The 19,766-nt window shown below is 45.6% G+C and overlaps 1 protein-coding gene across 3 annotated transcripts in view; it reads right to left on the bottom strand.

The window, feature by feature from the left end:
- Positions 1 to 19,766, bottom strand: part of LOC127582454 (phospholipid-transporting ATPase IC-like) — a 114,923-nt gene that overhangs the window by 14,026 nt on the left and 81,131 nt on the right. For all 3 annotated transcript variants that reach the window (XM_052037718.1, XM_052037719.1, XM_052037720.1), the window contains 5 exons: positions 18,339 to 18,414; positions 16,852 to 16,996; positions 12,692 to 12,968; positions 8,399 to 8,622; positions 4,029 to 4,112 (listed from right to left, as the gene is read on the bottom strand). In XM_052037718.1, the coding sequence (XP_051893678.1) occupies positions 4,029 to 4,112; positions 8,399 to 8,622; positions 12,692 to 12,968; positions 16,852 to 16,996; positions 18,339 to 18,414 (806 nt within the window). The remainder of the gene's footprint in view (positions 1 to 4,028; positions 4,113 to 8,398; positions 8,623 to 12,691; positions 12,969 to 16,851; positions 16,997 to 18,338; positions 18,415 to 19,766) is intronic.

Genomic DNA, 19,766 nt, shown 5'->3' with positions numbered 1-19,766 from the left:
AATTATGAGTCAAATCTTTCTGTCATGGGGATTCTTCATTCTTTATTTAATATTTTCAACATTTTGCCAGCCGATCGTCTTTTATTAAATGATCTCTTTTTTTTAAAAAGAGCTCCTACTCCATTTTGTACTCAAATCTTTTAAGCTGAAACATGGCCAGGAGGAAGCCACTGATCACTTTTTTTTTAATTCCGATCGATTGTTCTTGTCAATGTTAAAATGGCTCCCAGGCTCCTGCTGATTTTGCCTGGAGGAATGAGGATTGGGAACTAACTATGGAAGCTGCTCTGTGGTGAGATGGAAACATTCAAATTGTTTTTAAGTGCATTGAGTTGAAGAAAGCTCCACATTCTGCATTACTGACCATTCTAGGAGGAACGGCATGGACCTTCCTGACTCATGACATCATGGGATGGTGCAACATTGAAGGACACCTTTCAGCTCGTTGGGTTGGAGTGTGAAGAGCAGAGAGACAGCAGAACTAGCCTGACATTGTCTCTCCATTGCACTGGAGCCTTATCGGGATTGGTCTGTAGGCAGACTCTCCTGTGCCTATTCTACACAACACCTGAGATCACAGGCCACGCTACCTCTTTGATCTGGCCCATATCTTTGTTTGCTTAATCGAATTCCATTTGCCATTATGCACTCAGACTGGGTCTACACTGGAGAGTTCAGGCTAAATATCAGTCTTTTTAAAATATGTTGTTGAAGGAGCAGTTATCCTTCATAATTTGGGAGCTGGGATCAGTTATGCTCAGATTGATGTTAACCTTCTCTCGACAGTGAGTCTAGCTCAGACTCTTCACACCTCGGTCTCATCCAGTTATCAGCTCAGCACCTCACCACCAGCAGGAGTTCACTGACGAGGACATGCATTTAAGGTGAGAGGGGGAAAGGTTAAAGAGACGAGCGGGGCAAGTTTTTTTTAACATAGTGACTGGTAGATGCCTCGAACTGGCTGCCGGGGGAGTGGTGGAAGCAGATACGATAGGGGCGTTTAAGAGGCTGTTAGGCACATGAATATGGAGGGACATATAGGGATATAGATCATGTGTAGCCAGAAGGGATTTAGTTTAATTTGGCATTGTATCTGATGCAGACATTGTGGGCCAAAGGGCCTGTTTCTTTGCTGTAATGTTCTATATTTTATGTTCCATGAAATCAGTAACAAGAAACAGATTTCGTAACAAATATTAAACTCCACGGCAGGGTAAATGGGAAGGCAATCCTAAGTCGGAAGTAAAACGCAACCAGTGCAGGAAATGCAAGGTAGATTGTTTAGCCTTGGTCAGGAAAAGGCAGAAGGAAGCCATCTTTGATGGCGTTTTGCAAGGGCACACGACGAGCGAGGGCTCCTCTCAGAGCTTTGGTCCAGTTGGCCCTGGGGTCAGAAGATTCTTGTTTCAAGTCCCACCCCAGTGAATGGGGCAAATAAAACCAAGGCCAACGTTCCAGTACAACACTGACGCAGTGCTGTGCTGTCGGAGGAGTGACATTAAACTGAGCTCCTGCCTGTTACGTCAGGTTCACGTAAAGGATTCCATCGTGTTATATCGGAGGAGAGAACCGAGGTGTTTCTGGCGCTCTGGTCAATGTTTATCCCTTTCTCAAGATTAAAGTGACAGTCATTTTAACACTTCTATTTATGGGAACTCAGTATGAACAAATTGGCAGCCACATTTCAGATATTACAACAATGACTCCACTTCAAAGAGTATTTAATTGGCTCTAGTGTGTAGTCTGATGTCTGGAGGGGACTAATTAAATGCTAATCTATGTTTCTCTTATGGATGCTGATGGACCTGCTGTGTATTTACAACTTTTTCTGGTTTTTTTGCTCCTAGCCACGAGATCAAACTGTTCTCCAGAATTATTCAACCTTGAGGTAGCACTAGAAAATCCTCACCATTATGACATTACCAATTCCCTTGGGATTCCATTGCCAACTCCCTTGGGGCCATCCTGGAGTTGGAGTCATTGGCTTTATCTCAAGCTTCAGTCAGTTACTCAAGAAATAATTTCATCAAAAAGTTTCTAACTTCCCTGTGATTTGGAACTGGCTTAAACAATGTGGTTTAGCAACTGCTCAGGGTTCATTATTAAGCCTGTCCAGGACTGGGACAACCTTATCAATGATTTAGCTACACAGCAAGTCAGTATAAATACAAGATAATGGATTAAGGGAGCGATCTGTTCTTTACAGAGTGTTGAGAACCCAGAACGCTCTGTGGAAGCAGAGAGCATTTATCTACTTAGCAAGAGATGAGAACGGTGCCTACCCGAGAGGGATGGAATATGGGGATAATAATGAATGGGAAGAGGGAATCAGGGTAGGAGGAAGTTTGCAGAAAATGTGAACACGTACATTGATCTGTTGGGCTGGAATGATTAGTATTTAATGCAGATTCATTGCAATTCTTAATTGGATCTACTTTTTTCACTGGATTAGGACCACGCCATGCTTATTATTACTGCTCTACAAATGTCTAATCCTGTTTGATTTTATGAAGGTAAATTCAGGCCTGGATTCTGGCTCCATCCTGCCTTTCACCTCTCCCCTAATGATTTCCATTACCGCCTTCTTTATTTATCAGAGCCCAGCACTGGTAGCCCATTGAGTTCCTGCTTATCTCCCTCCAGCAGCTGTCTCCAACCTTCACCCTCTTCCCCACACTCCCTCCTCCCCCCACCCCACCCTCACTCCATCTACCCCTCAAAATACTTTTTCCCCTCTCTCTCTCTCTCTGTCTGCCTCCATCTATCATTCACCTGCCACTGTCTCCTAACTGCAACCCCACTCCCCTCCCCTACCTGACACTACCTGCCTGTCATCTTACACCCCTCCTCAGTCCACCAATCACCTCAGACTCCTGTCTCACCGCTCCCCCTCTCCTCTCTATACCGGCCATCTCCCCTCTCCACTCTCAGTCCTGTTGCAGGGTTTCGACCCAAAACGTCAACAGTTCCTTCCCCCCACACAGATGCTGCTCGACCCGCTGAGTTCCTCCAGCAGATTGTGTGTTGCTCCAGATTCCAGCATCTGTGGTCTCTTGGGTAATACTTGAGTGGGAGACTACCTGGGAAGAGAGAAGCATTAGGATTCCCCTGGAGTGGAGATGAGGGCCCCCCCTGTAATTCTGCCAAGAACCACTAAAAGTCCCAAAAGCTAAGGCAACCTCAGGAGTGATCTGGACCTTCAGGACCTCTCTGAAGTGATAGAACATGGAACAGTACAGCACAGGAACAGGCCCTTTGGTCCATGATGTTGTGCCGAACTAATTACACTAGCAATAAAACACCTAACTAAACTAATTCCTTCTGCCTACACAAGGTCCATATCCCTCCATTCTCTGCCTATCTAAGAGCCTCTTAAACGCCTCTATCATATTTGCCTCCACCACAGCTCCTGGCAGTGTGTTCCAGGCACCCACCACTCTCTGTGTAAAACAACTCACCCCAGACATCTCCTTTGAACATCCCCTCTCACCTTAAATGTATGCCCTCTAATATTAGACAGTTTGACCCTGGGGAAAAGATACTGGCTGTCTACCCTATCTATGCCTCTCATAATGTCATAAACTTTTATCAGGTCTCTCCTCAGCCTCTGCCGCTCCAAAGAGAACAACCCAACTTTGTCCAAGATCTCCATATAGTACATGCCCTCTAAACCAGACAGCATCCTGGTGAACCTCTTCAATTCTGGCCGCCCCATTATAAGAAGGATGTGGAGGCTTTGGAGAGGGTGCGGAAGGAGTTCACCGGGATGCTGCCTGGATCAGAGGGCACTAAAGTCAAGCTTACTTATGAGAATAAACTCAACTTTGATGCCCTCTAATCCAGGCAGCATCCTGGATATCTCTTCTGCAGTGTGTCCAAAGCCTCTACATCCTTCCCATAATGGGGGCAGCCAGAATTGAATGCAATACTCCAGATGTGGCCAAAACAGGATCGGAGGATGCTGAAGGATGCCTTGTAGAGTTCTGGTGGTGAGTGAGAGCAGGCAATGTGGTGTGATGATCCCTTACCTTGTCCAGAACTCCCAGTGTCAGCACAGGTAGCCAGCTGTAAAACACTTTGTAGAAGGTAATGCACCATTGTTCAAACACTGTCTTCGGAGAAAAGAATTAGCAATGTTAAAATTATAGCACGCTGGCTGAAGAATAATAACATAAAACAAATAAAGATACCAGTAAAGACAGAGTCTATGGAGGGGAGGCATATCACGGAAACCAGCCTCCCCTCCTTGGACTCTGTCTTTACCTCTCGCTGCCTTGGTGAAGCAGCCAGCATAATCAAAGACCCCACCCACCCAGGTCGTTCTCTCTTCTCTCTTCTTCCATCAGGCAGAAGATACAGGAGCCTGAGGGCACAAACCACCAGGCTCAAGGACAGCTTCTACCCCACTGTGATAAGACTATTGAACGGTTCCCTTATACGATGAGATGGACTCTGACCTCACGATCTACCTCGTTGTGACCTTGCACCTTATTGCACTGCACTTTCTCTGTCGCTGTGACACTTTACTCTGTACTGTTATTGTTTTTACCTGTACTACATCAATGCACTCTGTACTAATTCAATGTAACTGCACTGTGTAATAAATTGATCTGTACGATCGGTATGCAAGACAAGTTTTTCACTGTACCTCGGTACAAGTGACAATAATAAACCAATACCAATGCCAACGTGGTTAGTTGCACGTTTAGGCTAATTGTGGAATGGGTAACAACTGAAGGATATAAGAACTTAATAATTAGGAGCAGGAGTCAGTCATCTGATCCTTCAAGCCCTGCTGTACCATTCGTCGAGATCATATCTCAGTTCCATTTTCATGTTCCCTTAATATCCAGAAATCTATCGATCTCTGCGCTGAAAAAACTAACTCACCGAGTCTCCACAGACCTCTATGGTACACAATTCCAAAGATTCACCACACTCTGCACTAAGAAATTTCTCCTCAGCTCACTCCTGAACAGCCTACCCCTTTTTCTGGGATTGGGATCATTATTCTAGATTCCACTTCCAAAGGAAAATATTATCCCTGCATCTAACCTGTAAGAAGTTCTAGAACACCGAACAGTACAGCACAGGAACAGGCCCTTCGGCCCATGATGCCGTGCTGAACTAAACTAATCCCTTCTGCCTACACAACGTCCATATCCCTACATTCTCTGCACATTCATGTACTTATCTAAGAGCCTCTGAAATGCCTCTGTCGTATCTGCCTCCACCACCACCCCTGGCAGCGCATTCCAGGCACCCACCACCCTCTGTGTAAAAATAACTTGCTCCGCACATCTCCTTTGAACTTACCCCCTCTCATCTTAAATGCATTCTCTTGAGTAAGAATCTGCATCCAACCTGCAAAGCCCTGATATTGTATGGTTGAATGAGGTCCACTCTCATTCTCCCAACCTCTAGAGAATACAACTCTGGTCACTCAATGTCTCCTCATAAGGCAAGGTAAGGAACCAATCTCTGCAGTAAGTTTATTCTTTTCTCGTAAGGGGACAAAAATATATTTGTTACTCTTTATTTTTATGCACGGCTGTGAATTGCCACCTTTCATTACATTGCTGCTGCAACCCCTTCAGTAGTGCCACTAAACCCAGAAACCAGCCCTGAGCTTGCAGCTAACATGACACCATGACTTCTTGCGGATGGTGTTAAAGAAGCACGATATGATTGGCCAAGTTTGTTGACAACACGTTCCACCCTTGCAGGGGAAGGGGCTGAAATATCTGGGGACTGGGTGGTTGAGGGGTAAAGATAGAAGTTTGAGAAGGCCAGTCTCCACGGATTTGGAACTGAAGAAGGAAGGTTAGTTATTTTCATGCAGGATCCAAACTGTCAATGAGTCTCTGTTGGGGTCAGAGCCTGCACAAATGAGCTTTAGGTGATTAGTGGCATTTTTCGATGTGTCTGCACTGGAAACAGAAGTTGGCTGACTACTGAGATGAGGGGGTTCCCTCTCAGGTGATGTCGAGGTGAACCCTTCACAATTTTATACATGGTTCCATTCTAATCCTGTTTGCATTGGCTCTGCAGTTGATGGAAGGGACATTCAAACAAATAAATATTTAAAGATGGCCGTTTCCCGAATAAGATTTGTGCTTTGTGTCAACTTATTGCAATATCTACAATGATCTGAGCCAAGAAGACCCAAATGTATGTTAATTACGACCTTGCTAGTTAGCAGAAACAGAAAGATGGCTTTGTCCCATCAGTGTGGACTGGGTGTGAAGCTGGATCCCGAATGTGAAATGTTACCACTTAGGAAAAATAAGCTTGAACTGTGCTTCAGATGCTAAGCGTTTGGAAATCAGTGTTTATTTATTTAAAAAGTCCCTCATATTGATCACTTCTATTGATAGTGTGTGGAAACCTTAGTTGGAAATAATAGTTTAATTTCCTGTTAAAGGCAGGAGTTTAATGGTGGAGATCAAGTAGCCTGGCAACATGTCTCCACTGGGCTATTGGAGTGACATCAACTAACTGGTAATCCCATTCTCATTGGGTCCTGAAACTGTGAAAGGTAAATAGGTGATAAACTCTCGATCGCCTTATAAGAACACGAAAATGCATGAGGCAAGAAGAGAAGTAGACCAATCAGTCTCTTGATCATACTGCTTCTTTCAATAAGGTCATGGCTGATCCACTCTCGGCCTCAACACCATTTTCCAGCTCTCCCCATATCCTTTAACTTAAGAGAGGATTTGAGCACAGGAATAAAGATGTCCCACTACAATTAGACAAGTCTTGATGAGACCATATGTGGAATATTGTGTACAATTTTGTTCTTCTTATCTAAAAGATATATTTGCCCTGAACAAAGATTCATTCAAAACATCGACAATTCCTCCCTCCTCCCCTCACAGATCCTGCTTGACCCACTGATTTCCTCCAGCAGATTGTTTTTTTATCGAAAGACTCACCAAACTGGTTCCAGGGATGGCAGGTTTGCCAGGTGAAAAGAGACTGAAAGAGCAAGACCTGCATTCTTTAAAGTTTAGAAGAACGAGAGGAGACCTCATTCTTATAGGATTCAATTGTCAGGATGCAGGATGTCTCCCACTGCTGAGGAGTCTGGAGCCAATGTCACAATCTCAGAGGAAGTTGGCCATTTGGGACTGAGATGAAGAGAAATTTTGTGAATCTTTGGAATTTTCTGCTCCAGAGGGTTGAGGCTCAGCCATCGAGTTCACTCAAATCAGAAATCAATAGATCTCTGGATGTTAAGGGAATCAAGGGATTTGGAGATAGGAAAATGCAGCTGAGGTGAAAGTCCAGCCATGATTTTGATGAAAGGTGGAGCAGGCTTGAAGAACCAGATGATCTACTCCATGTTCTTTTGTTCCTGTGACTGCCTTTATGCCATGGAAACAGAACAAACCAATGGGGTGAATCAAGTTGACCGGCTTTTTCATCGGGAGTCGCCGACTGTTGGTCATTCATGGCTCGACTCACTTCGGACTTCTGTACCAGTTTGCCAAACATTGGAAGTGAACTGGAGGCAGATACTGGCACTGCTGAACACACCATCCAGCTGGAGAAGGTAAGTCCAGGTCCTTTATTTAAATGTTTCTCATTATTTCTTTTTCTAACTACAGAGTGTCACTTAATTTTTTTAAAAATGATTTTAGCAGATCTGAGGAGTAGTTGGAGTCCATTCTCCCTCTTGAGGCAACTCTCAGGTAGGGAGTCAGCTTCTCTGCCCTTCCAGATCCAGGAAAGATGGGCAGATACTTGGGTCCTTGCGGGCAGGGTGTGGACAATCTAGCCCATTGATGTAAAGAGATGTCCTACTACAATCAGGCAGGCCCTGGTGAGATCAAATTGTGTACAGTTTTGGCCTCCCCAGCTAAAGAAGGATATACCACTTCCCCTTGTTTTTTTTTGAACCATCCCCACATTATGATTATTTGCACTCAACAAATGTTGTAGCTTTTAGTGATGTGCCTGAACCAGATATTAATCTCCCACCCGTTTCCAAAATCACCTCATTTCCCATTAAATCTGAGCACTGTGAAAACACATATAAACTGAAATTGCTGGAAATACTCAGCAGGTCAGGCAGCATCTGTGGAGAGAGAAACAGAATAAACATTGATGTTCTGTCATCAGAATAGTCCTAATGAAGGGTCATTGACTTGGAAAGTTCACTCTGATTCTCTCTCCACAGATGCTACCGGAGCATCCCTGTCATTTTCTATTTTTATTTCAGGTTTGCATGGTTTTGACCCAAAACGTTGACAATTCCTCTCCCACTCCCACCTCTCCTCGACCCACTGAGTTGCTCCAGCAGATTGATCGTTGATCTAGATACCAGCATCTGCAGTTCTTTTGCTTGACAACAAGGAAACCAAAATTGTGTTGCTAAGACATTTCTACTTACCTGACCCGAAAATCCATTATAGAATCCAAACCAGACCTGGACGAAGGAAAAGGCAAAGGTCTTGTACAGGAAGTATCTCAGGAACTTGCAGATCCTCAGGTATGCCCATCGACCATGAACCAGAAGCAACCGCTCAAGGTAGCAGAACTGTGCAAGTGAGTAGTCACTGGATAAAACAGCCTGCATACCTTCCTGTCCACTGATCCCCACTCCGATATGTGCAGCTGGGAAAACACACAGGAGTTTGCAAAGTGACTCACTACATACTGGCTAACAAGAGGCAAGGCTGCATGTTTTTAAGCTACTGGACTAATACGCACAACCAACATGTAGAAAGAAGTTCAAATCCCAGCAGGGCATTGATTTACATTCAATCTGGAACAAAAAGCTGGTAACTGTGACAATAAATATCATGAAAACCATTTTCTGTCCTTTGTGGAGCCTGAGCTAGTATATCCCAGATCTAAAGCAACTTGGCTGAGCCTGAAGCGCGCAGGCAAAACACAGATTCAGGGTCAATCTATAATATGCAATCAATGGCAGCCAGCAACTCCCCCAGCTTGTGAACATGTAAAAACCATACAGATGCAGGCACAGCGTCTTTCAGCACACTCCCCTACTGCTGAGCTGGACGTGGATTACCAGCAGATTTAGTGGTGAACAAGAAATGCTAGTCTTCACTGGCATCCCAAGAAAGAATTGCTGGTCAGCACTGGATAGTGTTTGTAAATCCTTACTGTTATTTCGTTTGGTGTTGTGTCCAAGATCTGATTCTCCTTCTCAAAGTGAATTTCTACAGATGAATCTGTATCAGAACACTGATATGATGTAGGTACTCATTTGAAAGGTGAAATTGGTCAGCATGGACAAGCTAGGCTGAAGGGCCTGTCTCCGCGCTGTATTACTCTATGACTCTAATTCAGGTCTGATCTCGTTTGTTAATTTGAGTTTTTTTTAAGTCACATCCCATTACATCTTTTTAAAAAATAAACACTGATTATCTTAAAAGAATCATTCAGTTTCATCAATGGAAACATTTCATCACAGCCTGTAGAATGAGTTCTGTTTATTCATAACCTGATGGTCTTAACCAGGATACTTTCATAGAGTCATAGGGAGGTACAGCACTGAAACAGACTCTTCAGTCACTGAGTCTGCATTGACTGTCAACCACTGAACAGAGGGATCTTGGGGTCCACGTCCATAGATCCCTCAAGGTTGCCACGCGGGTCGATAGGGTTGTTAAGAAGGCGTATGGAGCGTTGGACTTCATTAATCGGGGTATTGAGTTCAAGAGCCGCGAGGTGATGTTGCAGCTCTGTAGAACTCTGGTCAGACCACACTTGGAGTATTGTGTTCAGTTCTGGTCGCCTCATTATAGAAAGGATGTGGAAGCTTTAGAGAGGGTGCAGAGGAGATTTACCAGGATGTTGCCTGGATTGGAGAGCATGTCTTATGAGGATAGGTTGAGTGAGCTCGGGCTTTTCTCTTTGGAGAGAAGGAGGATGAGAGGTGACTTGATAGAGGTGTACAAGATGATAAGAGGCATAGATCGAATGGACAGTCAGAGACTTTTTCCCAGGGCGACAATGGCTAATACGAGGGGACATAATTTTAAGGTGATTGAAGGAAGGTATAAGGGGGATGTCAGGGGTAAGTGTTTTACACAGAGAGTGGTGGGTGCGTGGAGCGCACTGCCGGCAGAGGTTGTGGGGGCAGATACATTAGGGACATTTAAGAGACTCTTAGATAGACACATGAATGATAGAGAAATAGGGGGCTACGTGGGAGGGAAGGGTTAGATAGATCTTAGAGCAGGATAAAATGCCGGCACAACATCGTGGGCCGAAGAGCCTGTACTGTGCTGTAGTGTTCTATGTTCCATGTTCTATGTGCACTAATCCTATATCAATCCCATTTTTTATTCTCCGCACATTCTGATCAACTCCCCGCAAATTCTAGCCAGTCACCAATGCCCTAGGGGCAATTTACAGTGGCTAGTCAACCCACCAACCCGCACGTCTTTGGGATGTGGGAAGAAACTGGGGCACCCGGAGGAAACCCACGCTGTCACAGGAAGAACGTGCAAACTCCACACAGACAGCACCTGAGGTCAGGATTGAATCCAGGTCTCTGGCGCTGAGGCAACGGTTCTAGCAGCTGTACCCCTGCGCCATCCCTTTCCTGCAATGGATATCACATTTCGATAAGGTTTAAATGTCTCAGTGCTGGAGATGATGAAGTAGTTTTGTTGGAAGCTACCAGATGGCAGCATAACCCTATAAACCCTACTCTGCATCATGTAGGATTCACCAGATGCATCTCAAGTTCCACATCAGTCTGGATGATGCTTGGCACACTGTCTGAGGTTGGTGAAATGCTCCTACTAACACCAACTTTTTTTTTAAGTCTGAGTCTGGCTCTTAGGTAGACCGAGTAAGTAATCATAATGCAAACAGAAAATCCAAAAACTGGGCAAATTAAAAAAGTATGTTACAACTTCAAACTTGGAAGGGGCAGGATATCAAAGATTGTCGCAGGAACAGATGTCAATGTCTTATCTTCATTTTGGAACACAGTGGCTTCAAAAACCCTGGATCACTTAAGAACCAGTTGGGGGAGTCTTAGGGTCTTTCAAACAACGATGAGCCAAATGATCTCTCTCGTTGATAAATTAATCTGTAACAGGAAGATCTCAGAACTGTGGCATAGTAGCTGTAGAGACTGATCCAACTTTCAGCAGTAAACAATGCAGACTGCTTGGTCCTGGATGATACTGAGCATCTTGAAAGTTATTGGAGGTGCACTGATCCAGGCAAGTGGAGAGTCTCCCATCAAACTCCTTGTGTGCTTTATCGATGATGGAAGTTCTGGGATGTTCAGACAAGAGTCACTCACAGCAGGATATCCAGCCTCCGACCTGCTCTTGTATTTATGTTTAATCATTTAGGACACAGCACAGGAATGGCCCTTTTGGCCCACGATGTCTGTGCCGAGCATGATACCAAATTAGATTAATCCCTTCTACTTGCACAAGATCCACATCCCCCTGCATACTCATCTAAAAGCCTCTTGAATGCCTCTACTGTATCTGTTTCCACCACTACCCCCTGGCAGTGCATTCCAGGTGTAAAAAAACTTGCCCTGCACATCTCCTTTACACTATCCATCTCTCACCTTAAAGCTATGCCCTCTTGTATTCAATATTTCTACTCTAGGAGAAAGATTCTATCTACACCTCTCATGATTTTATAAACTTCTCTCAGATCTCCCCTCAGCCTCCGATGCTCCAGAGAAAACAATCCAAGTTTGTCCAACCTCTCCTTACAGCTAACACCCACTAATCCTGACAACATCCTGGTAAACTTCTTCTGAAGCCTCTCCATAGCCTCCACATCCTTCCTGTAATGGGGTGACCAGAACCGCACACAATGCTCCAAGTATGGCTGAACCAAAGTTTTATACAGCTGCAACGTGACTTCCTGACTCTTATGCTCTTTCCCCTGGCGATGAAGGCAGGCATGCCATAAGCCTGCTTTATCGCCCTATCTACTTGTTTTGCCACTTCCAGGGAGCTATGGACTTGGACACTAAGATCCCTCTGTACATCCCAGGATTAAAGTTGAATCCAACTCTCCCGCTCAGCCTTCATACACTCAATTTCTTCTTGTTGCTCCATTATTTCTAAAACCAAATATGCAATCCTTCCCCCCGGATTTGGGCAGGATCCGCCTCCAGTGGTGTAGACGGGACCTTAGAGTCAAGATCAGCCGTCACATTGTGGAGGGACGAGGCAAACCACTTTATTCCTTGGAGTGTAGGAGAATGAGGGGTGATCTTATAGAGGTGTATAAAATCATCAGGGGCATAGATAGGGTGAATGCACACATTCTTTTTCCCAGGGTCAGGGAATCAAGAAGTAGAAGGCATAGTTTTAGTGTGAGAAGGGAGAGATTTAACAGAAATTGAGGGGTAATTTTTTTTATACACAGAGGGAGTTGTGTTAATGGAACAAGCTGCCAGAGGAATTTGTTGAGGCAGGTACAATAACAATACGTAAAAGACAGTTGGACAGGTACATGGATGGGAAAGGTTTAGAAGAATATGGGCCAAATGCAGGGAAATGGGACTAGCTTAGATGGGAATCTTGGTCAGCATGGACCAGTTGGGCTGAAGGGCCTGTTTCCATGCTATATTACTCTATGAACCAAGACTCCCCACACCCCCACCCATCCCACAGCCCAGAAGCTGAAGGCTTCACTCAGGAAATGGGAGCTGGCTTTTGCAACTTACTTTTCAGCATGTTGACATCATTGGCGCCGTCCCCGATGGCCAGGGTGATGGCGCTCTTGTACTTCTTCACCAGCTGAACCACCAGGGCTTTCTGCTTGGGGGTGACGCGGCAGCAGATGACAGCCTGACACTGGCAGGCCAGCTCCACGAACGCCCGCTCTCGCTCCTCCATCTCGCATCTCGCGGCCTCTCTCACCTCTGGATTAATCACCGTCCTCAGCTTCCACCAGGATTGATTCTTGCTTTTATACCGCTTTGAGCGTTTGACGTATTTATCCTAAAAATGGACCGGAAAGTGAGTCACAACTCCAGCCCCCGCTGCAGAAGGAGAGCCGATGCAGACTAGGGGTGCCCTTGGTGGGTGGAAGCCTCCCCACTGCCTTGTCTCAGTGCCCCAACTCTCTGTTAGCAGCACAGTTTTCAGGTGGAGATATCAGCAAGAACTTGTCCTGGTCCAGTCACATAGACACCAAGGCCAATAAAGCACGCCGACGCCTCTACTTCTCAGAAGATTAAGGAAATTCAGCATGTCCCCGATGACTCCTACCAATTTTTACAGATGCACCATAGAAAGCATCCTCTCCGGATGCATCGTGGCTTGATACGGCAACTGCTCTGCCCAAGACCACAAGGAATTGCAGAAAGTTGTGGACACAGCTCAGTCCATCACACAAACCAGCCTCCCCTCTATTGACTCCATCTACACATCCCATTGGTTTGGGAAAGTAGCCAACATAACCAAAGACACCACCGACCCCGGTCATTCTCTCTTCTCCCCTCTCCTATTGGGTAGAAGGTACAAAGACTTGAGAGCACGTACCACCAGGCTCAAGGACAACTTCTACCCTGTTGTTATCAGACTCTTGAATGGACCTCTCACTTGCTATGAGATGAACTCTTGATCTCCTGATTTACCTCATCGTGGCCCTTCCACTTTGTCTACCTGCACTTTCTCTGTACCTGTAACACTATATTCTGCATTGTTTCCTTTTTACTACCTTGATGTAATTATGTACGGAACCATCTGTCTGGATGGCACGCAAAACAAAAGCTTTTCGTTGTATCTTGGTACATGTGACAATAATAAATCTACACCAGTTCGTCCAGCTGCTCCCTCACAGCTCCAGTGAACCTGGTTCAGTCCTGATCTCCAATGCTGCCTGTGTCGAGTTTACACATACTTCCTGTGAAGGTGTAGTAGGTGACAGAGTATGTGCTGGTAAATGGGGTTGGTATAGATAGATACTTGATAGTCAGCATCGACACTGTGGGCCGAAGGGCCTGTTTCTTGATTCTATGAGCAGGAGGGTAGGTTAATTAGCCACTGTAAATTGTCCCTCGTGTGTAGGTGAGTGATAGCATCTGGGGAGAGTTGATGGGCATGTGGAGGGAATAAAATAGGATTAGTGTAAATGGGTGCACACCTGGTGGCTTGAAGGGCCTGCTTCTGTGGGTATGAATCTGTGGCACAATGACCCATGCAGGAATAATAAAAAGGTATTTACAATAGGTGACGTGCCAGGAGGTCGGTGAACCAACTCTCAACAAAGGTCCAAATGAACAGCAGGAACACAAGAGAGGCAACTTCCACAACATTCTGCGGAAGACCTGTTAATGGAGACGGCAGCAGAGTGGTTAATTTACTGGAGCAGCAGCCAGAGTTCAGGACAACTGATCCAGAGTCACGAGTTCAAATCCCACTATGGCAGCTTGGCTAGTTAACTTCAAGTGATTAAATACATTTGGGTTTTTAATAAAAGCTCGTCTCAGTAACACTTACTGTGAAACTTACGAGGGGCACAGATAGGGTAGAGAGTAAGAAAATGTTCCCCGTAACAGAGATGTCAAAACTAGAGGAGACACAAGAGACTGCAGACGCTGGAATCTGGAGCAACAAACAATCTGCTGGAGGAACCCAGCGGGTCGAGCAGCGTCTGTGTGGGGGGGGGGGGGGGGGGCGGGGAGGAATTGTTGACGTTTTGGGTCAAAACCCTGCATCAGGAATCCCAAAGTATCAACAATTCCTTTCCTGCCACAGATGCTGCTCGACCCACTGTTCCTCCAGCAGATTGTTTGTTGCTTAAAATTATTGGTATAGAGCAAGAGGAAAGAGGTTTAGAGGGGATTTGAGGAATCATTTTTTTTCACCCAGAGAGTGGTTGGAATCAAGAACACATTAGGGAAGTGGGTGGTTGAAGAAGGTACTTTCACAACACTTAAGAAGTGTCTCAGCAAGCACTTAAATTGCCAAGACATAGAAGTCTCTAAACTAAGTACTGGTTAAATGGGATGAGTATAGATGGGTATTTGATGGTTGGTTATTTCTATGTTCTATGACTTTATGATTTCACTGGATTGTCATAAAACCACACCTGATTCACTGAAGTCCTTCGGGGAAGGACGTCTACCATCCTTACTTAGTCTGACAGATATGGGACTCCAAACCAAGAATATAGTTGACTACGTCCTCAGTTCAGGAGAAATTTGATGACGTCCAATGACATGAATAGATAATAAAAAGACATTTACAGTGAGAACTAGCCTTACAGAAAGTGTTGCAATCACCTTGGAGTAACAGCCTGCCTCGTCATAGGTGCAAGGGACAGAGGCTTGGGGAGGGAGGAAGATTGAGGTGCTAGTTAGGGGAGTATGTGCAAAATCAGCAACTCAAAGTTCAGTTAGGAGCTGGGGAGATTGCAGTGGGAAGAGGGAGTTGACAGCTAGGTACTCTCCTTAAAGTCCAAACTAAGGGGATAAGGTGGGGTATTGCGAATGAACTCTTGGTGCAGAGCCTAGGACCGATAATAGCAGGTCCCTTTAAGTAAAAGCCAAAGGGAAAAATTCCCTTTACTTCTTGTACTTTTATGTGGCTGGTCCAGATATTTTCTGTCAATGGTGACCTGTAGGATATTGACTCCCATGTACAAGGTCACAATAGGACTGATATTGTAATGGCTGCTGTTAATTCAAATACTTAATGCAGCATGTTTGAAGCAGGAATTAACACGTACAAGCCACTGCAATTTAACCTTTAATTTTCTAGAAGTTTGATGGTCTTTGTCTGATTGAACTATTAACTATCGCAACAGAACATCAAATCTCAGGAAGATAAGTCTGCTTGTGCTCCTGATGTTCCTGAGTCATTAAACTCTACATAAATGCAACGCTGGAACTTGTAGCCACATTGGGTTCAGGATCATCTAAATGCAAATCTTCCCACGTCTGCTCACTAGACAACCTTCTTGTGCCAAGGATCAGTCTGTTACCACATGGTGCATTGGACACTGCAGTCCCCATCTGTTGTCTGGCTGCTTGTCCCAGATCAAAGCCTTCCTCATTCTATAGGTCATTGTGTTCCACAGAACATGACGTTGCTTTGTACAAAGCGCTTTTAGTTGGAAAGAGCAGTTAAGAAGGCCAATGGGATGTTGGCTTTCATAAATCGCGGGATTGAGTTTAAGAGCCGCGAGGTGATGATGCAGCTTTACAAAACTCTAGTTAGGCCACACTTAGAGTACTGTGTTCAGTTCTGGTCGCCTCATTATAGAAAGGATGTGGAGGCGTTGGAGAGGGTGCAGAGGAGATTTACCAGGATGCTGCCTGGATTGGAGAGTATTGAATATGAGGAGAGGCTTAAGGTGCTAGGGTTTTATTCACTGGAAAGGAGGAGGATGAGAGGAGACATGATAGAGGTATATAAAATATTGAGAGGAATAGATAGAGTAGACAGTCAGCGCCTCCTTCCCAGGGCACCAATGCTCAAGACGAGAGGTCATGGCTTTAAGGTTATGGGTGGAAGGTTCAGGGGAAATGCCAGAGGGAGGTTTTTCACCCAGAGAGTGGTTGGTGCATGGAATGCACTGCCTGGGGTGGTGGTGGAGGCAGATACATTGAACAGGTTCAAGAGCTTGTTGGATAGGCATATGGAGGAATGTGAGATAGAGGGATATGCGGGAGGAAGGGGTTAGGTAGTGTGAGGGTGGTCTGATGGACGGCACAACATGGTGGGCCGAAGGGCCTGTTTTGTGCTGTATGGTTCTATGGTTCTATGGCCAATGAATAGCCCAACGCCACCTCCAACCCCAGAGGCAACACTGTTTTTGAAACATAACCATTAATAAACTCTCAAAGCAAACACATCAAAGATCCAGGTAACATACCAGGAAGCTGCCTGTGATAATTAATGCTTTGTTGTTACACGACAGGAAGTCAGGCTCCTCGCTGCTCCTTATAGCCTCCGAGATACCGGCAGCGTTAACATCTTTGTATTGATAGTTGTTCCTCTGCAGCTTCTCCAGAGTGACGCTGAGGTGGTGACGGGAGAGAAAAGTGAGCTCGTTATTGCGGACTGACTGCTGAGAAGCTCGCACTCTAATGGAAACGGAAGAAGTAACTGAGGGTACGGACTGGTGGCCGTTGGAGGTAACACTTAATAAGGACGGTGATATGAGGAACATTACTGTACTACACTGCCCAAAAAAACAAGTAGGGCCTTGCAGGAAGGCAGAGCTGGGAGAACGATGAAGCTCGGTCTGTCACCTTGTGTCCTGAGGACCACTTTCCCCATTTCCAAACAACATAGAAAGAGGCCAGTCAGCCCATCGAGTCTCTGCCAGCTCACAGAGCAAACCTGTTCCCTTACTAATTTTCCTTGTAACCTATTCTCTCCACACTCCCTTCAATTCCACTCAGATTATGCCACTCACCTGCACAGGAGGGGCAATTTACAGCAGCCCATCGACCTACCAACCCGCACATCTCTGGGACGTAGGAGGAAACCAGAGCAGATGGGAGAAATCCACAGGGGGCTCAGAGAGAACATGCAAACTCCGCGCAGACAGCACCGGGGGTCAGGACTGAACCCATGTCACTGGCACTGTGAGACAGCAACTCTACCAGCTGTGCTATCCTTCACTTTCTAGAGTATACAAGGCTAATTTCTCACACATGCTGTGATGACGTGCTTTGGCATGGTTGTGGTTTAACCAACAAGTTATAGTTTGCCGTGATTGTGATGGCTGTGGCCCTGAATTATCAACGGAAGCAGCGAAAGGTCAAGGTCGCACTCTACCACCCCCTCTTCCGCAAACAAGGCCACACACAGCCGAGCGGGGGCAATTAGCGGGATGGTTCCCAGACTTGGAATGTTCCAGCCATCCAGATTTGTCGAGTTCCGGCTCCCTTGTCAAGTCAGGTCAACAGGTCCTGTTCCCATCCACTTCTCTGACCTCCGTCACCTCCCACCAATGGACATTGAAATCCAATACAGTCTTTCATGGAGTCTTAGAAACAGGCCATTCAGCCCATCGAGTCCACGACAACCACAAGCACCCATTTATACTAATCCTACACATTAGTCCCATTTTTATTCTCCCCACATTACCACTGACTCCCCCCAGGTTCTACCACACACTTACAACTAGGAGCAATTTACAGTGACCAATTAACCTCGGAAATTGCACATTTTGGGAAGTGGGAGGAAACCGGAGGGCCTGGAGGAAACCCATATGGGAGAAGGTGCAAATTCCACACAGACAACAGTGGAGGTCAGGATTGAACGTGGGTCCCTCCCTGGAGCTGTGAGCCAGCAGCTCGACTAACTGCGCCACTTGTCCCAGCAATGCCCACTGCAGTGTTTATTACTTACTTGATATCATTGCCTTCAAAAAGTTCCATTTGGTCTGACAGTAACTTACAGGAATATCCAATATTAACGGCTGTTTCTGTTAAACATGAAAAAAAAGCAGAAAAAAATTAAAGAAATCCTATACTTCTCCACTTAGACAAACAAAGCAAAAAGCACTATCACTGGTCCAGCAACAATCACATGTTGTTGCCAATGGCAGAATTGTTCTTGATTTGGCCCATTACCCATTCATCTGGTCCAGATGTGTGGGTCCAATTTTCTTGGGCTTCAGAATCTTAGTACCAGGAATCAAGGCAGGACAAGACTTCAACATGGATAGGATGGACAGAAACACATGGATAGGAAAGGTTTAGAGGGATAGGGGTCAAACGCAGGCAAATGGGACTAGTTTAGATGGACGGCATGGACAAGATCGGTTGAAGGGCCTGTTTCCGTCCTGTGTGTCTCTACGACTGTAACAGCATACTCCTGAGATCTCGCCCTCAATACACCATGACTGCTTTGATTGGGGATAAGGCTGAGGGCAGATCCTTGCATCCTCTCGAAGTCTATAAGGATTTGCTAGAGATTTAAGATGTCCCCAGTGTCCAGAGGTACGTTGGGCCAGATTGCACTCACTGCCAGTTCCTGTCCCTCCCTGGGACACCTAGTTTTGCAGCCCTGTAGACATAGTCATGCTAAGGGTAAAATTTCAATAATTAGATTGGAATACTTAAAAACAACGTGTGGAGAGACAAAGAGAATCAATGTTTTAGAGGCAAAGACAGGGTAGATAGTCAGACTCTTTTTCCCAGGGTGGAAATGTCAAATACTAGAGGGCACAGGTTTAAGGTGAGAAGGAGAAAGTTTAAAGGAGATTTACAAGGCAAGATTTTTAAACAGAGAGTGGTAGGTGCCTGTAATGGGCTGCCAGGGGAAGTAGTGGAAGCAGATACAATGGTGATGTTTAAGAGGCATTTCGACAGGCACATGAACAAGCAGGGAATGGAGGGATATAGTCCATATGCAGGTAGATGGGATTAGTTTGGATTGGCATCATGGTCGGCACAGACGTCGTGGGCCGAAGGGCCTGTTCCTGTGCTGTACTGTTCTATATTCTATGTTCAGGTGAATGATCCTCATCAGAACTGGGGTTAGCTCCCTCCACACATGCTCACTGACCTGCTGAGTGGTTCCAGCATTTTATCCTTTCATCCCAGATTTTTGCTCCCCCATCAGACTCTAAGCTCTTGAGGTTTAGCTCAGTGCATCGGCACAGCTGGTAGAGCCACTGCCTCGCAGCTCCAGTGATCTGGGTTCAATCCCGACCTCTGGTGCTGTCTGTGTGGAGTTTGTGTGTTCTCCCTGTGACCGCTTCTCCATGTCCTCTGGTTTCTTCCCATGTCCCAAAAGCGAGAGCACTGGGAGGTAGGTTAATTAGCTACTGTA

The sequence above is a fragment of the Pristis pectinata genome, chromosome 24 (assembly GCF_009764475.1).
Source record: "Pristis pectinata isolate sPriPec2 chromosome 24, sPriPec2.1.pri, whole genome shotgun sequence".
NCBI classification, from domain to species: Eukaryota; Metazoa; Chordata; class Chondrichthyes; order Rhinopristiformes; family Pristidae; genus Pristis; species Pristis pectinata.
The sequence above is the reverse complement of the archived record's forward strand: the minus strand, read 5'-3'. Positions and strand labels throughout refer to the sequence as shown.